General features: G+C 40.2%; 2 protein-coding genes across 2 annotated transcripts in view; one reads left to right on the plus strand and one right to left on the minus strand.

Moving 5' to 3' along the window:
* Positions 1-579: 579 nt before the first annotated feature.
* Positions 580-11,711, minus strand: MCM4 (minichromosome maintenance complex component 4). Its single transcript, XM_084306673.1, has 16 exons — positions 11,528-11,711; positions 11,267-11,425; positions 11,024-11,187; positions 10,836-10,934; positions 10,610-10,705; positions 10,413-10,508; positions 9,799-9,937; positions 9,142-9,362; positions 8,504-8,624; positions 6,111-6,370; positions 4,114-4,479; positions 3,685-3,812; positions 2,281-2,488; positions 1,568-1,796; positions 1,317-1,450; positions 580-992 (listed from the first exon to the last, which is right to left on the minus strand). The coding sequence occupies exons 1-16, from the start codon at positions 11,598-11,600 to the stop codon at positions 900-902; spliced, it is 2,586 nt and encodes an 861-aa protein (XP_084162799.1). The 5' UTR covers positions 11,601-11,711; the 3' UTR covers positions 580-899.
* PRKDC (protein kinase, DNA-activated, catalytic subunit) overlaps positions 11,645-22,096 on the plus strand; it is a gene marked incomplete at its 5' end in the record, with an annotated part of 79,328 nt that continues 68,876 nt past the window's right edge. Inside the window, 14 exons of the mRNA XM_084281664.1 lie at positions 11,645-12,308; positions 12,409-12,485; positions 12,583-12,675; positions 12,849-12,923; positions 13,585-13,693; positions 14,949-15,061; positions 15,745-15,844; positions 16,389-16,444; positions 16,541-16,571; positions 17,269-17,426; positions 17,674-17,820; positions 19,387-19,551; positions 20,273-20,441; positions 21,520-21,569. Coding sequence (XP_084137790.1) covers positions 11,645-12,308; positions 12,409-12,485; positions 12,583-12,675; positions 12,849-12,923; positions 13,585-13,693; positions 14,949-15,061; positions 15,745-15,844; positions 16,389-16,444; positions 16,541-16,571; positions 17,269-17,426; positions 17,674-17,820; positions 19,387-19,551; positions 20,273-20,441; positions 21,520-21,569 — 2,007 coding nt within the window. The remainder of the gene's footprint in view (positions 12,309-12,408; positions 12,486-12,582; positions 12,676-12,848; positions 12,924-13,584; positions 13,694-14,948; positions 15,062-15,744; positions 15,845-16,388; positions 16,445-16,540; positions 16,572-17,268; positions 17,427-17,673; positions 17,821-19,386; positions 19,552-20,272; positions 20,442-21,519; positions 21,570-22,096) is intronic.

The following is a 22,096-nucleotide window of genomic DNA, read 5'->3' on the forward strand; positions in this document are numbered from 1 at the left end:
AGGTTGTAAGTTGCCCCCTCTTACAAATCAAGTATATTCACTTCATGTTGGATGCAGTGGCACAGAGTACTCCTGCACTGTGCATTCCCTTATTTCAATCCTTTTAGTCTGAAATAGCTTAGTGACCAGCTGAGTTAAGCCCAGTGATGACTGCACTGAACTGAATTAAGGGGCGCTTCTGCTAGCTTAACTGTTTAAATTGTAGCAGTTAGTGCTGACCAATGGCTAAGGGCATTTATGACTCAAGCTGGGTAGAATTGGGGAAGATTCTCCAGTCATGCACCACTGGGAGCTCATTTCTTTTAAGACTTATTGCATGGTATTGCAATAAATAGGGGTATCCTAATTTATCCAGTCATATTTAAGATTGCAGTAAGAACACTTAGCTTCAAGTAAGAGATACCTGCCTTTTTTACCTTGAGGGTAACAAAGCTTACCTTGGGGGTAACAAAGCATACTAACACCTTCTTTTATGCTCTCAGATATCTTCAGAGAAATTACAAAATCGTGTTCAACACACTGTATATTTATTTTCATTTGAAATTAATACTAAAAACACTTTTAAAAGTGTCAAATAACTTTATTTCGGATTACAGCAAAGTCAAGTTTCATTTATCAAAGTAATTTAAGTTGAATTTTTACAATTCATTCTGAAATACAAATCGTACTGTTAGCATGGTCTAAAAAAACATGGCAGTTACATTTGGTCAAATGTAAATAGCATCATTCAGCTAGGGAGTTTAAGACCTTCATAATGGTTATTACTATCAGCGCAAGAGATTGAGTGGCACTTCTTATAGCAAGTGATAGTTCCAAATCTTGAAGATCTTGCAGGCTAGCAATATAGTAAATAAGGTGAAGTAAAAGCCCTTACAAGTGGCTTGCAAGGAAAGACTAACTTACAGCAATCTAACAGTTTTTCCAGTCACAGTCAGGAAGTCATCATCAGCCAAGGCACGAAGTGCTTCCTCAAACATTTCCTTAGTGACAGCCTTAAAGAGAAGGGATAAATCAAGTAAAGATGGAGAGGAAAAAGGACAACAATAACAGCTTACTTCCTGCTACTTTCCTTATTAGGTTTTCCCACCTCACACCTGCAAACTTTACTTATTTTTTAATTTGAGATCTGTCTGGCTGGTGTGGAACACTGGCAAAGATTCAGAAATTGGACCTCATGCAGTGGAACTGGTTTTCCAGTTATATTAAGAAGTTCAGGTCTCACTTCTCCTTCATAATGTGATTTGAGGACAAGTTGATTGCTGAAAACACCATGCTTTGAAATTAATTAAAATGTAAAAACAAACCAGGGAACTTACCATGTCAGACTGTGCTCGGAGATCCTCAAAAAGCTGTTGGTACTTCAAAGCTGGTGTTTTTCCCTTTGACTGGATAAGCTTCCTCAAGGCTTGAGCCAACTCCTCTTTTCGCTTACGAGCTGTTGCACTCATTCCTTAAAACAAGAAAGTAAACAGCCTTTAGAAATAAACTAAGGAGGACAGGTTAAGTTGCATTTTCAAATGACAAAAACCCCATAACATCCCAGCTTTATCACTACAAAACCACAAACCAGTAGTGAGAATGGATATGTCCACAATGCCAGTCCTTGGATCAGTAGCAGACTGCTTCAGAGCTTCCCGATGGAGGCGTTTCGCTTCTTCTACGTCAATTGTTTCGACTTTCTCAGAAAAGCGTACTTTAGCATGTGCTTCCGCCAGTCGGATCAGAGACTCAAGTTGTCGAGGATATGCAGAAACCATTCCCCTGCCACTACCAATCTTCCTCATGTCCACATATGCCTGAAAGGAGACAGGCATTAACTATTCCAGTAAATCCTGTTATTGCTCTTATTTTCAGAGTCCCTTTCACCCCCCACCTGTTATCTCAGACTATCAGCAACCACAGAAAGCCATTCAAAACTCTATTTTTGTTTGCGTACCTTCACAGTTCCTGCACGATGAAGAATAACTGCATAGATACATCTTTTCCTGATAAAGCAACTGAGCTGTAACGGACAGTTTTGAATGTGTATGTGTCTATGCTGACAAGATACTTAATTTCAGTAGAATTTTATGCTTTTATAACATTGAATCAAGGCAACACATCTGAAAGTAAGCACAGAATGGCTTCCATACTAATCCCTCCTTCCTTTTAAATCCTTGTGATTTTTTGATATGTTTTACAGAGAAGTTGTATATAGAATTAGAAAGCACACATAGTAGGGGATTTTGCCATTTTTGAGAAGTCAGCGAAGCCTTGGAATGTTAAGAGCAGTTACTTTACCTCAATAAGGGCCTGGCTTGCTTCTTCGCTTAACCTGGGATTTACATAACAACGAGCATAGGCAATGTAATCCCTCAGTACTGCCATGTCCATGTATTCCTCCTCCATCCTTTCTTCACTTTGATAGTACAGCGAAACTAAATGGCGAGCAAGACGCCTGTCATAGGCTTCGTCACGTGGATCCAACATTAAAAAAATCAAGTCAAATCTGGAAGAGAGAAGAATCCAATACTTAATGTATTTACTGTCTTGCAATTTAAAGTAGTCTGCTTTATGATTTTTCACTTCACAAGTAGAGTCAGGAGTCACTGCATGTTCTATTAAACTGAAAGATAATTCTACAGTGCTGAAATTCAGAATATCAGGGTTTGGATTTGCTTTCAACATATGTGCCTGAACATTTGAAGATGAGATGCTCTGTGAAATTCAGTTCCCTTGTTCAGTGCTGATGGCTTGTTTCTTTGTTTGCTTGTTTAACCAAACAAAGAACAAAATTACTGCTAAAGGTGCTGCACTGAAATGCAACAGCAAACAGGGTGCATAGCTATCTAATTATTTTATGCATAGAGTATGCAGATAAAATAAACAAAAACACTTTTTTCAGTTCAAACCTGAAAGAAGAAAATACTTTGCAAACAGTAGGTACACCGTAGATTATCAACTATAGGTTGATGTGAATAAGAGAGTTTTAGCTAGCCAATCGTGTACTTAAATCCATACATAAACTTAAATCCAATAAATGGTGAAAGTGAGACACTGCTCAAACCTGGCTTCCTTCAGTACACCCCTACTAAAGTACTGTTTGCCACTGTCAGTGGCTAAATTAAACAGCCCTTAATTGAATTGTAAGCAGTAGGTGTTCTCAGAATATCCAGCATACCATCCATGTACTTCACATTTCCACTTATAGGAACTCCTCAAAGATGCAATTGCAGCTCAAGGTATAATTTTGTATCACCAGACAGTGAATGTTAACAGCTATCATCCAAAAAGGATGTCACTGCTTGCTCCTGACTGAATTTCACAGAATAAAAATAAGCAGGCACAGAGCTTTAGAGTCTTCCACATCCAGTGCAAGTTCCCTAAACGTCAGTGTTTCACTTCAAACTTCTGTGGGTCTAAGAAAAAACATCCTGTATTTTTGTTCAAGCCATCAACCACTGTAAGTTTCAGGATAGCTCTTCTAGGAGGTGATTATGAGACAAAGAAAAAAAAAAACAACTAACAGAAGTAGATGAAGAGATCCCTGCAGATCTCACCAGATGATCTGATCAAGATGTATATACTAGAAGGCAGCGTTCCACTCATGCAGGAGCTATAATTCTGATTTTACCGTACTGAATCAGTTTCACAAGAGGAAGTATAACATCTCAAAAATGAGACGTGCAAGGAGGAGTTCAGTACCTTGATAACAGTGTATGAGGAAGCTGGATGTTTTCAATAGTAGTCTTTTTTGGATTCCATTGTGATTCTATAGGGTTAGCTGCTGCTAGGATAGATGTGCGAGCATTCAATTGACAAATAATTCCAGCCTGTCAAAATGAAAAGCAGTTGTGAAACCAGAAACTTCAAGAGATCAAGTGTTATTGAACAGGTTCTGTAATCAAAAATTCTATTACAAAAGCCTTTTAGAGTAAAGCAAGAAGAAAAGCATCTGAAAATAATATGCTACGAAAGCCGTGTTCTTATGTGAGATATACTACATAATTTAGGATTGATCCACTGACACCAAAGTCTATGTACAAACCCTTGTTCTTCTGGTAATATTAGAGTTTTAGCTGCTTAGCAGATACCATACTTAGAGCAAAGAACATGAATTGAACAGACACTTACCTTTGCAATGGACAGAGTTTGTTGTTCCATTACTTCATGCAGAACTGATCTTGTGCTTTCATTCATTTTATCAAACTCATCAATGCAGCAGATGCCATTGTCACTAAGTACTAGAGCGCCTGTCTGAAGAACCAGTTGTCGAGTTTCTGGATCCTTCATCACATATGCAGTAAGACCAACTGCACTTGAGCCTTTCCCGGATGTATACTGGCCTCGAGGAACCAGGTTATACACATACTGGAGCAGCTGTGATTTACTAGTACCAGGATCACCACAGAGAAGAATGTTGATCTCCGCACGGAAATTGCCTCTTCCTGTGTTAGTGAAATCCTTTCTTGACCCACCAAAAAGCTGAAGCAGAATGCCCTAATAAAAAACAAGAAAGAACTCTTTAGTCAAAACATCAACTCACATATAGTTAACAGAGCCAATCTAACTGTTGAACTGAACCATAATAAACTAATAAACTGAAACAGTGTTAAAATTAACTTGGACATGAAAAATGACACTGGAAATTTTTTTACAAGTCTAAAAAGGGAATTGAGGCTGTCTGTAAGGAACAAACCAATTAATTAGAAATATAGCACAGCTTCTAACTTAAGTTTCAAGTTATATTTTTTCCATATCTAGTCCAAAACCTACGTAATCAAAAATTTGGTAACTAGTTCTGATGACAACAGAAAAGCCAGAAGAGACTACTGCTTATCATGAGACTGTGTTTTATCTAGGACCACAGTATTACTACCTCTTTCTTAGCATTAAAAAAAAAAACCTGTTCGTACCAGCTTTTTGTTCAAGACAAGCCAAGTATTATTTTCTTTAAAGAAAAACTACTGTGTTCACAAAAGGACCAACATAAAAGTTCTTTACATGCTCATAACAAGGTGTTTAAGGTTTTTATTTCTTTGGAATGTACCAATAATTCCTCCTGTATACTTACTGAAGAAAGTCAGCAATGGAAGTTTTAGTAAAGAAATTTCAGTAAAGAAATAAAAGCAACTTAATTCTGGTATTTTGAAAATATTGAAACTACTCGTATAAACATATACTTTTAGTTTTATGAGTTAGCTAGAATTACCAGAGAGGAGTGTTCCCTCCCCCCAGATTTATCAGCTTGAAACTCTGGTATTTCCTAGGTGTGGGTTTTTTTTGTTTGTTTTGTTTTTAAAATATTTTCTTCAGCAGCATAAAAAGTCATTGACTATCACTTCGTTTCATTGACAAGTATGTGGCAGCTGGAAATGGGAAGGAAAAAGAGGAAAACTGTACACTACTTCACGGAAGGTTTCTACACAACTTCTTACAGCACAGAAGAAACCTTGCAGCACAAGCATGGAGTGAGCTATTCATATTAGTTCTTACTTAGAACAACTTCCAGAGGTTGCACTCCAAAGCATGTCTATTTCAGGCACTTTTTAAGTATTAGTGACAGAAGTTTGGGATGATGTTGTGAACACATTTTGGTCTAAACCTGAAGAATGTCCCCTGTTAAGAGTCCCTAGCTTTCCTCAACTTCACCTGCTTACACCTAATGTGCTACACTAGTTTGGTGAGGAAATAACAAATAAAAAGAGCGACAGTGTTTCCATTTCCAATTTCATCACTGCATGGCTTTGAATTCAACTTAAAGCCATTTCAGCAACCTGTGAATTATGATAATACACAGGTCCGTGAAGAAAAATATGTAAGTTTTTTTTAAAGAGGTTTGTTCCAGTGTTTAACATTGCTTTGAGACCCACTACTGAATTTATTTTCCCAGTTCTGATGCCCTTCTACCTTTTCAACACCTTCCCTCAAATTAAGTCCTGAACAACGTGAAAACAGTGATACCCTTATAAATCAACTCCTGACAAGACCAGATGTGTCAAGGACTGCTCAAGATCCAGGGCTTTTGTTCATTTGTTTTTAAATTTTGAAGCCTCATTTCTATAGCAAATAATAATTACAAGTGCACTTGCAAATAAAAATTTACAAGACAAATACAGAATTTAGTTTACCTTTTTGATATCTTCATGCTCATAGATACTTGGGGCCAATGCTGAAGAAAGTCTTTCATATATGTCTGCTTTTTTAGAAAGCTCTTTCAGAATTTCCACACGTTCCTCTGTAAACATTTTTTGCTCTGTTTCCTCATCAACACCATGCAGGCGTTTTGCATCAGTCTTGCGATAATGTATGACATCAATGTGGGTTTTGTAGACAGATTTTACAACACTGACCCTCGGATTAACTCGAATTGGGACTGCCCTGTAGATACCTAAACACAATTAGTGACAGCATTAGATATAAAGGTACTGTAGATACAGATACAAGATACAAAGAAACATAAAAACTGCCAAACTGAAAATTTTACATTTTTCCTTTGCAAAGTAAAGCTCTTCAAAACAGGCTAAATACTTGAATCAGTTTATTTCCCAGTACCACTAAATCACTTGGAAGCTGACAGGGTATAGATGACTGAAGTATCTTCTGTTTTTGCAGGTATGTGTTTCAGCATTCAAAAAAGCCTTCTCAGCAAGTAAAATGCTTAAGCATTTCTGAAAAAAGGAAATTTAAGGCTTGATACTTTTGAAAGGCCTGCTGCTTGAAATCTGAAGTCAGTGATTTATCCTTTTTGTTAAGCACCGAATTTAATAATAGGTTTATAATGCATCTGTAACCGCTGGTACTATGGCAGTTGTCTTAAAACAGTGGGTTTTTTTTTGTTTGTTTGTTTGGTTTTTGTTGTTGTTGTTGTTGTTTTGTTTTGTTTTTTAGATAGTTGAAGTATCACAAGACTTATTCTATGTTACTACTCTCCTGACAGCAGACACTATTTAAGATGCTGCCTCCTCACCAACATGCTCAGAAGCACAGAATTGTTGAGGCAAAAAGGGACCTCTCTGACAATTGCTTGAAGACACACACATTTAAAAAACAAACAAACACCTTTGTCCTTATGTTTTGTTAACATTTCCTGGAGGAAAAAAAAAAATATTGAGTGCCTGTTTCCTTATGCATTGTCACCGGGCACCACTGAGAAGAGCCTGACTCTAGCTCTATGACTCTCTCCCACCAGGTAACCGTAAGCACATTGTAAGATACCTCGAGCCTTCTCCAGGCTGAACAGCCCCAGCTATCTCACTCAGCCTTTCCTCGTTTGACAGAGGATCCACTTCTCAAAATCATGGCCCTTTGCTGGATTCACACCAGTACGTCTATTTCTCCCATGTATCAGAGAGATGGTGCTCCAGATGCAGCCTCACCAGTGCTGAGCAGAAGGGAAGGATCACTTCCCTCGACCTGCTCAAAATACTCCTAAATGAATCCCAGGAAGCTGAATGGCAAATCAATCACCTTATCTACCAAACACTGCTTCCAACCATTTTTTTGCAGGTTTACTGAGGCTGCGCTCCATCACACCATCCAGGTTGTTAGCGAAGATTTCTAACAGTACTCGGCCCTGATTTTTAATCCCAGGGTACACTTGTGGTGTGGTGACAGGCATCCAGCTGGACTTGTGAAACTCATCACGATGCTATGAGACTGGCTGAACTCCCAGATTTTAATCCATCTCACCGCCCACTGACCTAATCCATACTTCATCAGTTTGCCTGTGAGGCTGTTATGGGAGGTAACGATGAAAGCCTTGCTAAAGTCAAGCACAAACAACATCCACTGCTCCAGCCACCTCATTGCAGAAGGCTGGTATCCACTGTAAATTCATGCTGACTACTTCCAATCACCTCCTTGTCCTTTGTACGTTTAGAAATGCCTTTCTGGACTACTTCTTCTATCACCTTCCTAGGGGTCAAGATGAGGTTGACTGGCCTGTAGTTAGCTCCCCAGGTCCTCCCCATTGCCACAACAATGACACTGGCCTTCTTCAGTCCTAAGGAATCTTCCCCAGTCACCATGATCTTTCAAATATAATTGAATGGTCTTACAAAGACACTGGCCAGCTCCCTCAGCACTTGCGGGTGTATCTCATCAGGTCACATTTACCACAGATCACTCGTGCAGGTCTATCTGCCTGTAGACTTACGCTATCTGGATCTGTGAAATGGCTCATCCACAGCATTTGGAACTGCATCCCACTCGTGGTTCCCTTAGCTGATTTGATTTTAAGTGAAGCCTCACAAATATTTGAAATAAACAACTGAAGGTGGCAGATTATGGCTGCAGGGGGCACACAAACATCTGGAAAGAACGAAGTATGCTGCATAGCTGTTTTTTAAGCTACAAACAAGCAGATGTAGGTAACGCTATACAGGTTAGGCTGGATTTCCATTTCACAGAATTTGTTGGATGCACATTACTCATCCTATGAAGCATTCAACTCTCGGGCATACTCACATTAAACTGCTAAGATTCGGTGAAGGTGAATGCAAATACTCAAGCCAGATTTTACCTGTGACGTTAACTCTGTCGCCTGGTTGAACTTTATCAACGAGGTCATTGTGAGCGAACAGCGCCACTGTATGAGGCGTCTGCCCAGCTGGCATATCTTCAGGAGACTCCTGCAGTTTGATCTAGCACAAATAAAACACTGAAGTTTAGTTTCAGAAAAGAAAAAAAACTGTCCACAGGGCATTACAACAGGATCTTGTATTCAGTCTTCTGTGTCATTTGGAATCAGGAACGTTGCTCACGAGCAAAACATCTCCAAACAGCAAAACTGATTGGTAATAAAAAGATATGGTGAAAATTAAAGTTCTGTTCATTATTACGGGTATGGCTAAAGCGCTGTTTATAGAAAACGCTCATCTGGTTCAGATAGAAGTGGGCATACTGTATGTAAAGGGGCTTCCATTTGGAAACATTCAGATATGCATACGTACTTCATTTCATCTTTTCACCACACTTCTTCTCCGAAGTATGGACTACACTTTCACTAATTCATTCCAGATGTGGAAAGGGGGAAAAGCACTTTGCCCTTCTTCAAACCTACAGTCTCAAGAAACACACTGCAATGCTATTGATGGTATTAGGGGTTAGGGAGCAAAAACTGAAAACTTTCATTTTAGCCACTATCAAAGCGCAACATACCATCTGTTTGTCAGAGAACATGGATCTGTTGTGAATCAGGGCCATGCTGTGCGTTGTGTTACAGTGCTTGCATACCGATGGTTCAGCAATCCTGCCACGATCAATTTCTACTCTTGTGGTGAAAGCGCAAACCTGGCACTTAAAGAACGCTTCTTGCATCTCGGGAATTAACTGGGAACTTCTGATGACCATGCCACTGATGGTAATAAGTTGATCAATATCTACAAAATACAGATACTTATGGCATTGCGTCACGCTCTTTAAAACAGCCTTTCAAATTCCACATTATGTTAGTTTTTAGGTGGGAATTAGACATTCGGTTAGCTACCAGTATTATGTCCACGACAAAACAAAAATAGTTTGTGCAGTACAAGTATTTTAATTCACATCAGCATTCATACAAAATAGTCTTCTGCACCTGAAGAACTAAGAATGTAGGTAGCTATGTCAGAAAAATTTCCTTTACAGATACATTATTCAGCATTTAGGATCTAGAGCACTAACTTCCAAAACAGACGTATATAAACTGAAGGATATGAGTCTGAATGTACTACAAGTCCAGTTCTACACAGTCATCACGTAAGTTCTGTGTTAACAATAAATAGGTTTATATAAATCTTTGGGATTGTTTTTTTAACATGGCAATCAAAAGTTTACCTTCAGGATTCAGACTTCTCATGTTCCTAGTCTTCAGTGCATTATATGGCCGTACTTGAATTTGATGTTCTAATATGGAATCAGGGTAACGATCAAAAAAGATCTCATTTGCAGCCATGTCAAACGTTGGGATGACTTCCTGTATAAAATTATAGAACCATTTAAGCTTAGAAGTTTAAAACAAAAATAACAACACCCCACATCACACACAAACAAAACACAAACCTCAGAGAATGACATATTTTTGCATAAAGCATTTTAAGTGTTGCTGATCAGCCAGGAACAACATGAAAAAGGTAATGCCAGCTAAGCATTTCCTACATAACAGGCAACTCACTGTTTAAATCAGGTTTAGTTATTTGAGCATTGCAAAAGCAACAGGTACAATACTTAGGACATTGCAGTGTACCAGCTCATTTTATATTTATGATAGACTCACCATAAGATCCAAACTGTAAGTTTTAACTGCTATGAAATAAAGCATTAAAATGAAGAAATTGAATACAGCCCTTACACTGAACATAGAAAACACACATTGCGTTTAAACAAAAATATTCAAAGCTGAAAAGACAAAAAGGCCTCTTTAATGTCAGAAATCAAGCGTATTACTTCACCTGAGGATAGCAGATCAGTTGTCGGTAAAGATTTTCATCAAATGCTCTTAGATGGTCACAATTTACATTCAGAAATGGTTCCCCGACCATATTAATCTGCAAAATATTTGAAGAGAAAACTTAGCTCAATAGCAGGTAATGCCAAAAGAAAAAAAAAACAAAAAGAAGAAAGCTACATTTTGCTATGTTACAAGTACCTCTTCAAGGCGCTGCATGTAGCGTGGCTCATTAAGATCCAAGCCGATGTCTTCATCCTCTTTAGCCAGCGGATCAATGAAACGCTGAAGAAACCTCTGGATACCCAAGGTGGCAGGGAAAGATGTGTGAAATTGAGTAGTACATGCCTCAACTTTGTATGAAATTTAATGTGCATGAAATAAATTAGCTTTTCAGTTGGAAAAGGAGGAGGAGCTGTTGGCCTACCTGGAATTTTTCCTTGCAGGCTGTGACGTTCACATCGGTCCCCCAGATAACCAGCTTCTGCCCCAGGGATTGCTCACTGGCTACCAAATCCTCAGCTGGCTGCAGGGAAACAAAGGAAACAAGTAGAAATATGAGCAGCCGAGCTAAAAAGAAGCAGTTCAGATAGAAAGCGTGAGGCGATGGCCTACCCCGTCCGAGTGCAGGTCGACTTGTCTGGCTTTGCGGGCCGAGCCCAGGTCCGGCCGCTGCCTCAGCGGGGTGCCGCGGGCGCCGCTGCGCGGGGTGCCCTCCACCCGCGAGCTGGGGGTGCCGTACGTCAGCGGGGAGCTGATGTCGAAGTCGAGCGGGATGGCTGCGGGGAGAAAAGGGCTCGGTTAGCCCCGTCGCGGAGCCGTGTCGCGACAGAGCCGCGCCGAAAGGGCTGCGGGTACCCGAGTGCCGGAACTGCGGCGGGCTGGAGAAGAGCGCGTCGGCGGCGCCGGGGCTGCGGGCGTCGGCGGGCGGCGAGGTGGGCAGCGGCTGCAGGTCCCCGGGGGAGGCCGAGTCGTCCGGGCGGCGCCTCTGCGACGGCGGCGAGCGGGCGTCTTGCGCTGCGACACAGCGGCCGTTAAACCGTTAAGCGCCGTTAAACCGACAGCCCCCCTCCCTCCTCCTCATCCTCCCCGCTCCCCTTCCCTCCGCAGCGCACTCACGAGTCGCGGGGTTGCTGCTCCGGCCGCGCTTGCCGCCGCGGCGGCGGCTGGGCGTGGAGGCGGGCGACGACATGGCTGTGGCAACACGGCGGCCCGCCGCGGGGTCCCCGGCTCAAAATGGCGGCGGCCGCCCCCCAACCCGTCAGCGCCGCTTTCCCCCCAGCAAGCCCGCCGGGGTCCCGCGCCGGCCGAGTCACGCGCGGCCCGTCTCGCGCGCTTTCCGCCCAATGGGCGCGCGCGGCGCGGCGGGATGTCCCATCGGGGGCAGGGCGGGGGGGGAGCGAGAAGGGAAGGAAGGGTGGTGGGGGGAAACGCAGCCCGTTGGATCACAGCGGTGGGTTTGGTGGGGTGCGCGTAGGGACGGCGTTACGCTGCGGGCCGCACATCATCCTGACGAGCCGTAGGAAACGCCGCACATGCCTCACATACCATCCGCCTCCCCCTTCAGCCTGCAATGGACCCACCCCCTCTCCGCCAAATTTCGCGGCAAAACGCGGCCGGGCCCGCCCATTCCGCCTCCAGCAGAGAGGGGGGGGCGGGGCACCCCATTCCCCACAGTGCAGGCGGGGCGTGCAGCCCGCTCCACCCCTAACACCCCCCCCCAACACTGTTCCGCCTTGGTGGGTGCCGGGCGGCATGGCGGGCCCCGTGCCGGGCGCCCTGCAGCAGCTGCAGGCCTGCCTGCGCCACCCCGACCCCCCCGGCGCCGCGCTGCGCGCCTGCGGCCTGCTCCGCGCCATGGCCGAGGCCTGCCTCGCCTGCCCGCCCGGCGCCGCGCAGGGTACGGGGGGGGGGGGGGGCAGCGTGTGTGTGGGGGGGGCAGCGCCCGGCCCCCGAGCCCCATCCCTGACCCCCCGCCCCTCTGTGCCGTCCCCCCGCAGCGCTGCACGCGTCGCTGGTGCTGTCGGCCGAGCAGGGGCTGCCCGCCTTCGTCTGCCGCTCGCTGGGCGCCGAGGAGGTAGGCGGGGGGGGGGGGATGGGGTGGGGATGGGGGCGCTGCCCTAAACACGGGGGCGCTGCCCTAAATGCTGCCCTGAACGCCGCTCTCGTTGCAGTTCCGGGAGTGCCGGGAGGAGGCGCTGCGCTTCCTGCGCGTCTTCGTGGAGAAGGTGGGCGGCGGGGCGCACCCCTACGCCCGCGGCATCAAGGTGGGCGCTGCCACGCAGCGGGCTGCTCCCTAGTGTGACAGCCTTTTTTTTTAAAAAAAAAAGTCCTCAAAGTGTTAGCAGCAGAAGGTTTGGAGGTGTAGGTGAATGCATCGTTGTCTCTTGCTTTTTCTGCGTTTGCAAGTGTCATAACCTCTTTTTCCTTCCCTACCTAGCAAGCTTGTCTTAGCGTGTATACAAAGGATAGGGCAGCCAAGTGCAAGATTCCGGCTCTGGAGCTTCTGATCAAGGTAAAGTGCATTTCATAATCTCTTTTTTTTTTTTTTTTTCCCTAGAAAAATCTGTTGTGTTGCTATACATACATACATATATATATATATATATATGTATATATATACACACGTGTGTATATGTATATATATCACAGAATCGCAGAATTTCTAGGTTGGAAGAGACCTCAAGATCACCGAGTCCAACCTCTGACCTAACACTAACAGTCCCCACTAAACCATATCCCTAAGCTCTACATAAAAGCACAAGCTTTATCTGCATATAAGCACAAGCTTTATCAAGTAGAAGATCCGTAGTCCACAATAACAAGACATCATTAATACTGTAATATTAGATCTTAACAAAAGATAGGTCTTAATGAGAGATTGTCATTGGCATTCCTACAGTAAGTCGCTCGGGTGCCAAAGTGTCATTCCTTCGCCTGATACTGCAAGGCACAGTTGCTCTGGAGGCAGCTGCAGATTTTCTTACCCAGTTTATCATGCTTCTTTAAGGAGAATTTTTCCACTTTACTTGTATACTTAAAAAAAAAAAAAGAAGTGTATCTCATGTAACCTGTTAAAATAGGTTAGACACAGGATGTGAAAGGTGCAAAGGAGGGCCTCCTTCAGAAGGCTTGTTACTGTGTGCAGCAGCAGTGTTGTTTCTTGTTTATTCTAGTTGCTCCAGAATTTACGAAATTCCCATCTTATGGAAGAAATGAAAGTTGGGGAGATCTTTAACAAATTTTATGGGGAGCTTGCAGTTAGAAGTAGAGTTTCTGATACAGGTAGGTTTTAGTTTTTCTGTCAGTGTCCTTTGTTTTATTTACTCCGGTTTTGTTTGATTATCGTTCACAGAAATGTATAATTGGTATTACAGTGGCAAGTGTGTTCAGGAATGGTAGCTGTCGAGTCTTAAAGGTAGTAAAATTTGTTCAGGTTTTGTGATCATAATCACAGAATCACAAAATTGTCTAGGTTGGAAGAGACCTCAAAATCATCAAGTCCAACCTCTGACCTAACACTAACAAGTCCTCCAGTTAAGTGTTTCTTAGCAGATCTATGGATGTGTATAAGCTAATACATGGGAACAATTATATATTTGAATTTAGTGGTGGCAATCTGTACAGCATTTTAGTGTAGTTGACGTAAAAGAATGTTTTTGTGTCTAATCTGTTGTTATTAGTCTCTGAATGCCTAAATCCTGACAGTAATTCCAGCTTTCTTGGTATAAACTGACTTAGTTTAGCTAATCTGTTATATTTTTTTGTCCGGATTCAATGTTAACTTGATGTATCTAAGGCTTACAAGTTCCTATATCTGCTTTATAACAGGTTATTTGTGTGTATAATGTTAGCTTTAAGAGGAGTCCTGGTCCCTACAGTGGGCGCTCTTATCCACAGCAGAGTAAATTCCAGGCTGTCAAATCCCTGTCAAAGTTTGTGTAAGCCCCAGCTTGGTTGCTAAAGCTTGTCGTAACCTTATTCCAGCCCTAGTAACTTTTATTTTGCACAAAGCTGCAGCTGTAGCTTAATTCCTGAGTTTATCGGTTCCTGCCTTGCCTAATTATATTGTTCTAGAATATTAAGATTACTAATATGAACTATAGTCTGATGTTCTTGGCTAGTTCCAGCTAACATTTTGGCTTGACAGATTCAGCCCTTAGAAAAGTTGCTGTGTCTGCATGGAACCCAATTAAGCTGAACTCAAGCGTAGTAGCTTCTGCTAGATGTTGGCCGTCACCCTGGTGGTACTCAAAAGACTTGGCATAACCTCAAGGCCAGCAGCAAACTTGAATTATTGGTAAATGCTTCTTCAGTGGATGTGGCCTTTGTTTTTCTAAACCATGTTTTTAAAAAAAGAATACATTAATTAATATGAGATGTGTGCATCTCACATCATAATATGCGGACATGTGTATGTTTTTCCCACATGTTAATCACAAAGTAAAATCCTCAGTCGTGGTTGTCTTCTGGTTGCAAGTTACATAGGAATTGCAGAAGAAATTATTTCAGTAATAAATAATAATAAATTGCTTTCTAGTACTGGAGAAGATCTATGAGCTTTTGGGAGTTTTGGGAGAGGTCCAGCCCACTGACATGATTAACAACTCTGAAAAACTGTTCAGAGCTTATTTGGGAGAGCTTAAAACACAGGTATGTACTTTTCAGATTCTTGCATTGCTTGTTTTTGTTTGTTTTTCCTTTGGTATTTTTGGTTCTGTATGTTTTAGTACTATTCTTACTTAGTACAATGTGTAGAGATCTAACTGGACAATCATAAAGGCTTCCTTGAGTACTGTTAAGGTTATAGTTCTCCAGTTCTGAGAAGTTTTTCAAGTAAATATTTAAGGCCTCAAGTGACCATAAAGGAACAAATTTACTGTGAAAAAAGATGTCACATGATGATCATTGCACTTTGTGCCTGAGCAAAGTTATATTGCCACTCACTGACCGTTTCTGATTTTGGCTCTACTAGCTGCGGAATCCTTGCACTTCAGGTAAATAGCATGCTTCTGCCAACTTTGCTTTCCTATGTTCCATGCTTTTAAGAGGTTAGTGTGAGCTGTCTACGTTTAGCTGTTGTTAGTCTTGGTGGAACATATTTCATGGTTGTCAAAGGATTTCTTACACTTCTGTAATTAAACACCTTCAAATTGTAGGAGGTTTCTGAGAAGTAGGTATTTCTGTAAACTTATGTTCATAGAGGTGAGTGCTGACGTAGCTGTACAGAGTTGGATTATGTTATTTTATCTGCACTTCTGTGAACTGGGAAACCTTGGAGGTAAATTTATTTTATCTTGAGGATAATATTTTTTTTCAATTCCCATTTTTGTTAGATGACATCAGCTACAAGGGTACCCAAGCTAACCGTTGTAGCAGGATGCCTGAGGGGACTGACTGCACTCATGTACAACTTTACCAAATCTGTGGATGAAGGTACGTAGCTTTCTACATGAAAGACAGTTGAACAATTTTGATATATTTTAACTGTTATACAGCCAGCAAGCATCAGGGTTTCTAGTTGTGTACTCAGAACAAATTTTTCCCTGCTGTTAGATGGTTTATGCGAAAGCAAGGCCTATCCAGCCATGTGGTCCTTGTAGTCTGTGTGGGGTGGCTTGGTCACCATGTTTCTGTATGTAAAGGTTTGAAGTGCTGTTTTCTAACCAGAGATTGGACAGCTGTGAGAGCCGTATTAAAGCTAGAGTGCAGTTTATACAGAGATATGTTTCCTTTAGAAAAGATATCAGTTAAAATGTGGATATTCAGAATAATCAATGAATATAATGTACAATTATCTTATTATTTTTTATTTTTTTTAGATTTAAGAGTGTTTTGGGAAAAAGCATCTCTGCTTCTTGAATATTTAAGGATTTCCAGTTTATTTCTTCGTGGAAAGCTTTGGATAAAAATATCTTCTATTTTCACTCTATCTCTTGCGTATCAGTAATGAAATACTAATTATTGGATTGTTTCACAGATCATGAAACTTCAAAGGAGATTTTTGACTATGCAGTGAAGGCAATCAGGCCTCAGGTAGGTCTGCCACATTTTAATTGATCCACATAAATTATTTAGTCCCATTAAGAGGAAGAATTAATTGCATATGACAAACGTTTTTTTGTATTACAGGTTGATCAGAAGCGATATGCAGTCCATCTAGGTAAGACTAAATTATTTCAGGTCATCCTGGGGCAGGGGGCGATACCATTCATGCAAAGAATTTTTCCTTCTGGAGATGTTTATTCTCTATCGGTTCTCTTCAGATCACTCTAAGCTGATCAGGAAACAAAACTGGTGTACTTTACCTAGTTTAACCAAATATTCATTTAACTCTTAAAGTCTAATTGGCTTACAGCAGTATTACCCTTGATGCCATTTGCTCTTATGCAGTCAACACAAAACCCTGGTATAAGAAAAGGATCATAGTAGGAGTAGAAATAAGAGGAATGAAGCGAATTAGGCAGTAATGAAGCAATTTCAGCAAACTGCATTGCAGTTTGGTGGAGGAGGGGACTTGGGCCTGACTGCAAAACCAAATCCTTGTGAATTTGTGATCGAGCATATTTATTTGTAACCACTAGAATCCATTTCTTTTTTGCTGCTAATATAAATAATTTCAGAACAATGCTGTGCTTTCCATAGTGGCGTACATTAAAAGAAGAGGATGTTCGAGGGTTGTGTTTATGCTTAAATTCTTAGTGTTTGGATATTGATACTATAAAGGTTACAAAAATAAATTTTTATCTCTATCATGATAGATATACCTACCTAAAGTCATAATATGGACTTCTATCGTTCTGTTTTTAAAAAGCGCAATATAAATCTGGGTTTTAATGAGAATTGTTTTTAAATTGCAGCTGGTTTACAGTTGTTCAGCTTTCATGCTGCTCAGTTTGGTACCCTACTGTTGGACAACTATGTCATACTCTTTGAAACAATGTGTAAATGGTGTGGCCACCCAAATCAAGAGATGAAGAAAGCTGCTAATTCTGCACTGGATTCATTCCTCAAGCAGGTATTGCAACTTCACTCAAATCTCTAAGACTAAATTTAAGTCAAATTTCCCGAAATAGTGGGGATATTTGGGATATTTGCTGCTTGGAAGTTCAGTGATTTTTTTTTTTTTAAATAGTTCATTTGATTGAAATGCTTCATATTACAAGCTGTGTATCTTTTAGGACTTACTGTGTTTGGTGTTTTTTGTTTGTTTGTTTTGTAGTTTCATATGTGGAAATCCTGACGTTTTAGTGTCTCTTTTACAGATGTCTATAATGGTAGCTAAGGATGCTGAGCTACACAAAAGCAAATTGAAGTTCTTCATGGAGCAGTTCTATGGAATCATCAGAAGAATGGATTCGAGCAACAAGGAGTTGTCCATCGCTATTCGAGGATATGGGCTTTTTGCAGCAGTATGTACAGGAATTTTGTTTTGATAAAGCAGTTTACTTGAATTGGTTTAAAGCTAAGATTCATACATCACTCATTTTACAATAGTGAACATCTTGTTTTATAGAAAGTGTTTCTGCTTCTGGATTAAGTATTGAATTTGATTAGCTGCACTGTAAACATGTTATGGTTGAAAGTTACTGAAATGCATACTGAATTTAATGGGACCACTAGATTGTAGTTAGTTCTGCTTCTGCACTGGTTCTAGGGTGTTAAAAACATGGACTTCGGGTACAGATGTCACAAAACTTAAGGAAGTGCTTAATCAATTAGGTACAGACGATACCTCCTGAGCTCTGTTTGCATTTTAGATAGCAGAGTCCAGGCCAGCTCTACTCTGGAAGTTCAGATAGTTTCCTACAGAGCAGGAATCTCAACCTGAACACCCAAACTGTGCTGCTAACTGTAGGAGACTAGGAGGTAACCTGTGAAACATCCGTAAATTAAAACCCAAAACCATGCTTATATGCTTGAGTAGAGAGTCAGGTCAGTCTGTCAGGAAGCACTGTTAAGAATCAGTTTCCAATTTTTGTTAGTGGTTGATTGAAATGGGAATATCACAGTAAAGGTTCGATAAAAAACAGTATCTATCAGCAGCATATGTGCTTGATGGTGCTATCCCAAATTTTATACCACAAAATTTGATCCTCTCCACCCACCCCCCTAAGATTAGGTTGTTATTTATTTAGAGAAGGCTAGGACGTGTGACAGCATCTGGTTCCTAGCTGAATCCTTTACATTTTGCTGCCATTTGAGCAGATGTTTTTGTGCATTTGTTTTGCAGAATTTTTAGCATTCATTATTGAAACCTAGTCTTCTCTCAAGATATGAGCTATTCAGTTAATTTCCCCCAAAAATGAAGTACATCAAATTACTGAACTGACAGAACAAAGTTAAAAATAAATGTTACACAAGAAAATCACAAGAAAGTGATTTAAATTACATTAAAATCACATCATGTCAATACCAATATAGTAATATATATATATACTGTTGATATCAGGGTATATTACTATAGTGTTTATATATACTATGAAATATTACTTTTTATGTATAATATAATCCTGCTAACTTTAACAGGAAAAAAATGATCTTAAGGATGAAATACCTGTAAATCTTTAATGTGTTAAGAAGCGCTAATAGTTGTTAGCCTGTTTAGAGTAAATCTTGGCCTAGCCTCAGATGATAGGTTGTGAGGAAGCATGTCTTGCTGTCACTGCACTTAGTAACCTTAGCCAGAACAAATGTTCAGGGATTGATTCAGGTTCAAGGCAAACTCTTTTAGAGTCTAATTGCTAAAATAATTCTGATGTAACAATTGCAGTTTTACAAGTGATAAATGGATACTCTTTATCTTGTTACCCTGTTCTTAGGCAGATTAGATTCAACCTTTAGCTTAACTTCTCTTTTTTGTCACTGCCTAAATTGGTCCATTCTTTTTCCACAGTCCTACCATGGTTTTTGCCTGTAACCTGTTTCCTATTTGTGTACGAAGCTGCTAAATCAGTATTTTATTTTCTGTCTCGAAGCCCTGCAAAGCTATACATTCTAAGGACGTTGATGAGATGTATGTTGAGCTCCTTCAGCGCTGTAAACAAATGTACCTCACGGAGGCAGAGACGATAGATGACAATCTGTATCAGCTACCAAGTTTCCTCCAGTCTATTGCAAGTGTGATATTTCATTTAGATACAGTAAGTGGAGTATTTAAAGTACCAGTCATTTTTTTTATGTAGCTTGGGATGTGTAAGAAGGTAGTAGCTATGAACTTGATACCTGTGATAAAAGGTATTTCTTTAACTGAAATGTGATGACTTTTAGCTCATAGGGGATGAAACAATGTCAGGAGAATACTCTACTAGGTTTTATTTGAATGAAGAAAATGTGTGAAATATACTTAAAAAAAAAAAAAAAAAGTTTTTAGAAAATACTAAAACATTTTGATACTGGTACTTAGCATGTTCCATGAGGCTGATGATTTGATTTTTCCATTGATGCTGTGTTGTCTGTGTTGTAATGAAGGTTTTCTGTATCCTAGCTGAAGCTGGGAAGTAAGGCTAAGGAGGAGAAGAGACTTTTCTTAATTCTGTTTTCAGATTACGGATGAACAGATTATACTGCTGTGTTTTTCTTGTTCAATTAAATCGGTACTTTTCTGATAACAGCTCCACTGGAATCAGTCCTAAACTTATCTGTTTAGGAACCACTTTTCATCGTGTATTCCAGTAAACTTTTTTACTCTGTTTTTCTTGATGTCTGAGATGAATTTGCTTGCTAAGTCTTCTGCTATTTCTTAGAGTAGGTCATCATGTAAATTCTTCTAATGAAGTTTCTTGCTGAAAAACTTTAACATAATTCTGCATGCTAATATTGAACTAGAATAATTGTATCCACGTGTTTTTTCATTTTTTCTAGATTCCAGAAGTATATACTCCAGTTCTTGAACATCTTGTTGTGCTACAAATCAATAACTTTCCACAATACAGTGAAAAAATGCAGTTAATCTGTTGCAGATCTATAATAAAGGTATTTCTAGCCCTCTCAGGAAAAGGTCCTGTTCTCTGGAGTTTCATTGGCACCGTGGGTGAGTCTGTGATACTAACTCTGTTTGTTTGTTTGTTTTTCCCTAAATTGATTAACTAGTTCTAAGAAAGGTTTATGGAATAGGCATTTGGTGTCAGAAAGGAAGCTTTTTCTACTTTGTAATAGTGAAGAGTTAGGGTTATCATTGTGTTGTGTCTTTTTTTTTTTTTTCCAAAATCCATTGTTAAATCACTTAGGAATTGTATTTAACAGTTGCTTTGGATGACAGCGTGTGTTATGATCAAGGGCAGGAGAATGTATGTTTTTCATAATCTGTTTAAATGTAACACTTAGATTCCTGCTCTGGAGGACTGTGGTAAGAAAGAGCTTTTACAAAGAATGTGCAAAAATCTGTTCAATATTCTTTCAGTTACCCTTGTGAAGTATCACAGGAAGTAGAGTTAGTGTCATCTATTAGAAACAGTCGTTTCTGTGCTCTCGAACTTGTACATAGTAAAAAAAAAAAAAAAAAGAAAAAAAAAGATTCCAAATATGCAGTTAGTAAGATACAGTCTTGCAAACATAATAAACGTGTTAGTCTTGGTAGCTGACAATTCTAGTAGTTTCCAGCATGCTGAAGTTTCATTACAAGGATTTTTAAAAATGATTTTTGATTTTTCAGTTATTTACAGTGGCTTTTCTCTATTGTGGTATCTTCATTGTTTCCCTGTTCTTTATTTGGGATATGCTGTACACCCAAAGCACTGTGCCAGAATGGATATCCTAAATGCACGTCTGTGAGAATAATTGGGAGTTACTGTCTTATATCATATGGGCATTATGGGGAATGCCTTAATAGTCATCACTGCATTCAGACTGCCAAAAAAAAAAAAAAGAGCCAAAGTGATTTTGAGAAAAAGTAATAAGATGAACGTTCAAGATTGTTCTTAAATGACAAGTAGAGCCAAGACCAGACCAATAAATCAAGAGTATTTGCCAGGGAGACAATCTTTTTTGCTTCTGCCTTATTCTGATGAAATATAGAAAAAAGGGAACTCATTTAATTCATGGCTGACATGAGGAGTTGTATGAATGCTATGCCTTTTGAAGTATGCTGAGGCAATTTTATTTTGTTTCAGTGCATCAGGGATTAATCAGAGTCTTCTCCAAGCCGATGACGTTTTCGAAGGTAAAATAATTGTTTAAAAATCTAGATGAAAAATATATTTAAAGTATGCAATCCAGTTCTTGAAAATCTAGCCCAATAAACAGGTAAAAGCCTGAAGATAAAAACAATAACACTGTCTGTTTTGAATTGTGGCCCTGTTGTTACCAGTCTCTCGTCCCTACGTTTGCTCAGAATAGTAAGGATGTCCCTCTTGTACTGAATGAAATAGAAGGAAGCATACACTTGTTTTCTGCAGTTCTTCTTTGCCTAGGTCATCTAATGGGGTTGTAGTTAAGATCATTCATCTTTCTTCCAGGTTAACAAATTTTGGAATTTAAAAAAAAATGTACTCAATGTATGTGTCAAGAGAGAATCCTGTGCAAAAGGAGTGTTTCGTATAATTGAGGAAGAGATTTAGAGATTTTTGAAAGGATATGGTGTTCTTTTTACTCTTTTCAGATTGGTTAAGTAAGAAAGCCAAATGTTTTGGGTTTCTACCTCCAGAAGTAATTTTATATTGTGCATTGGTTTGAGTCAGGTAGTTACAT

This window comes from Netta rufina, assembly GCF_964035555.1.
Source record: "Netta rufina genome assembly, chromosome: 2".
In the NCBI taxonomy this organism is placed as follows: Eukaryota; Metazoa; Chordata; class Aves; order Anseriformes; family Anatidae; genus Netta; species Netta rufina.

Excerpts from the sequence above, each read along its gene's own strand:
- MCM4 (XM_084306673.1), bottom strand. The coding sequence starts at position 11,600 with ATGTCGTCGCCCGCCTCCACGCCCAGCCGCCGCCGCGGCGGCAAGCGC. Across the intron at positions 11,426-11,527 it reads GAGCAGCAACCCCGCGACTC|CGCAAGACGCCCGCTCGCCG; the intron begins GTGAGTGCGCTG and ends GCTGTGTCGCAG. Across the intron at positions 10,935-11,023 it reads TCGACCTGCACTCGGACGGG|CCAGCTGAGGATTTGGTAGC; the intron begins GTAGGCCATCGC and ends GTTTCCCTGCAG.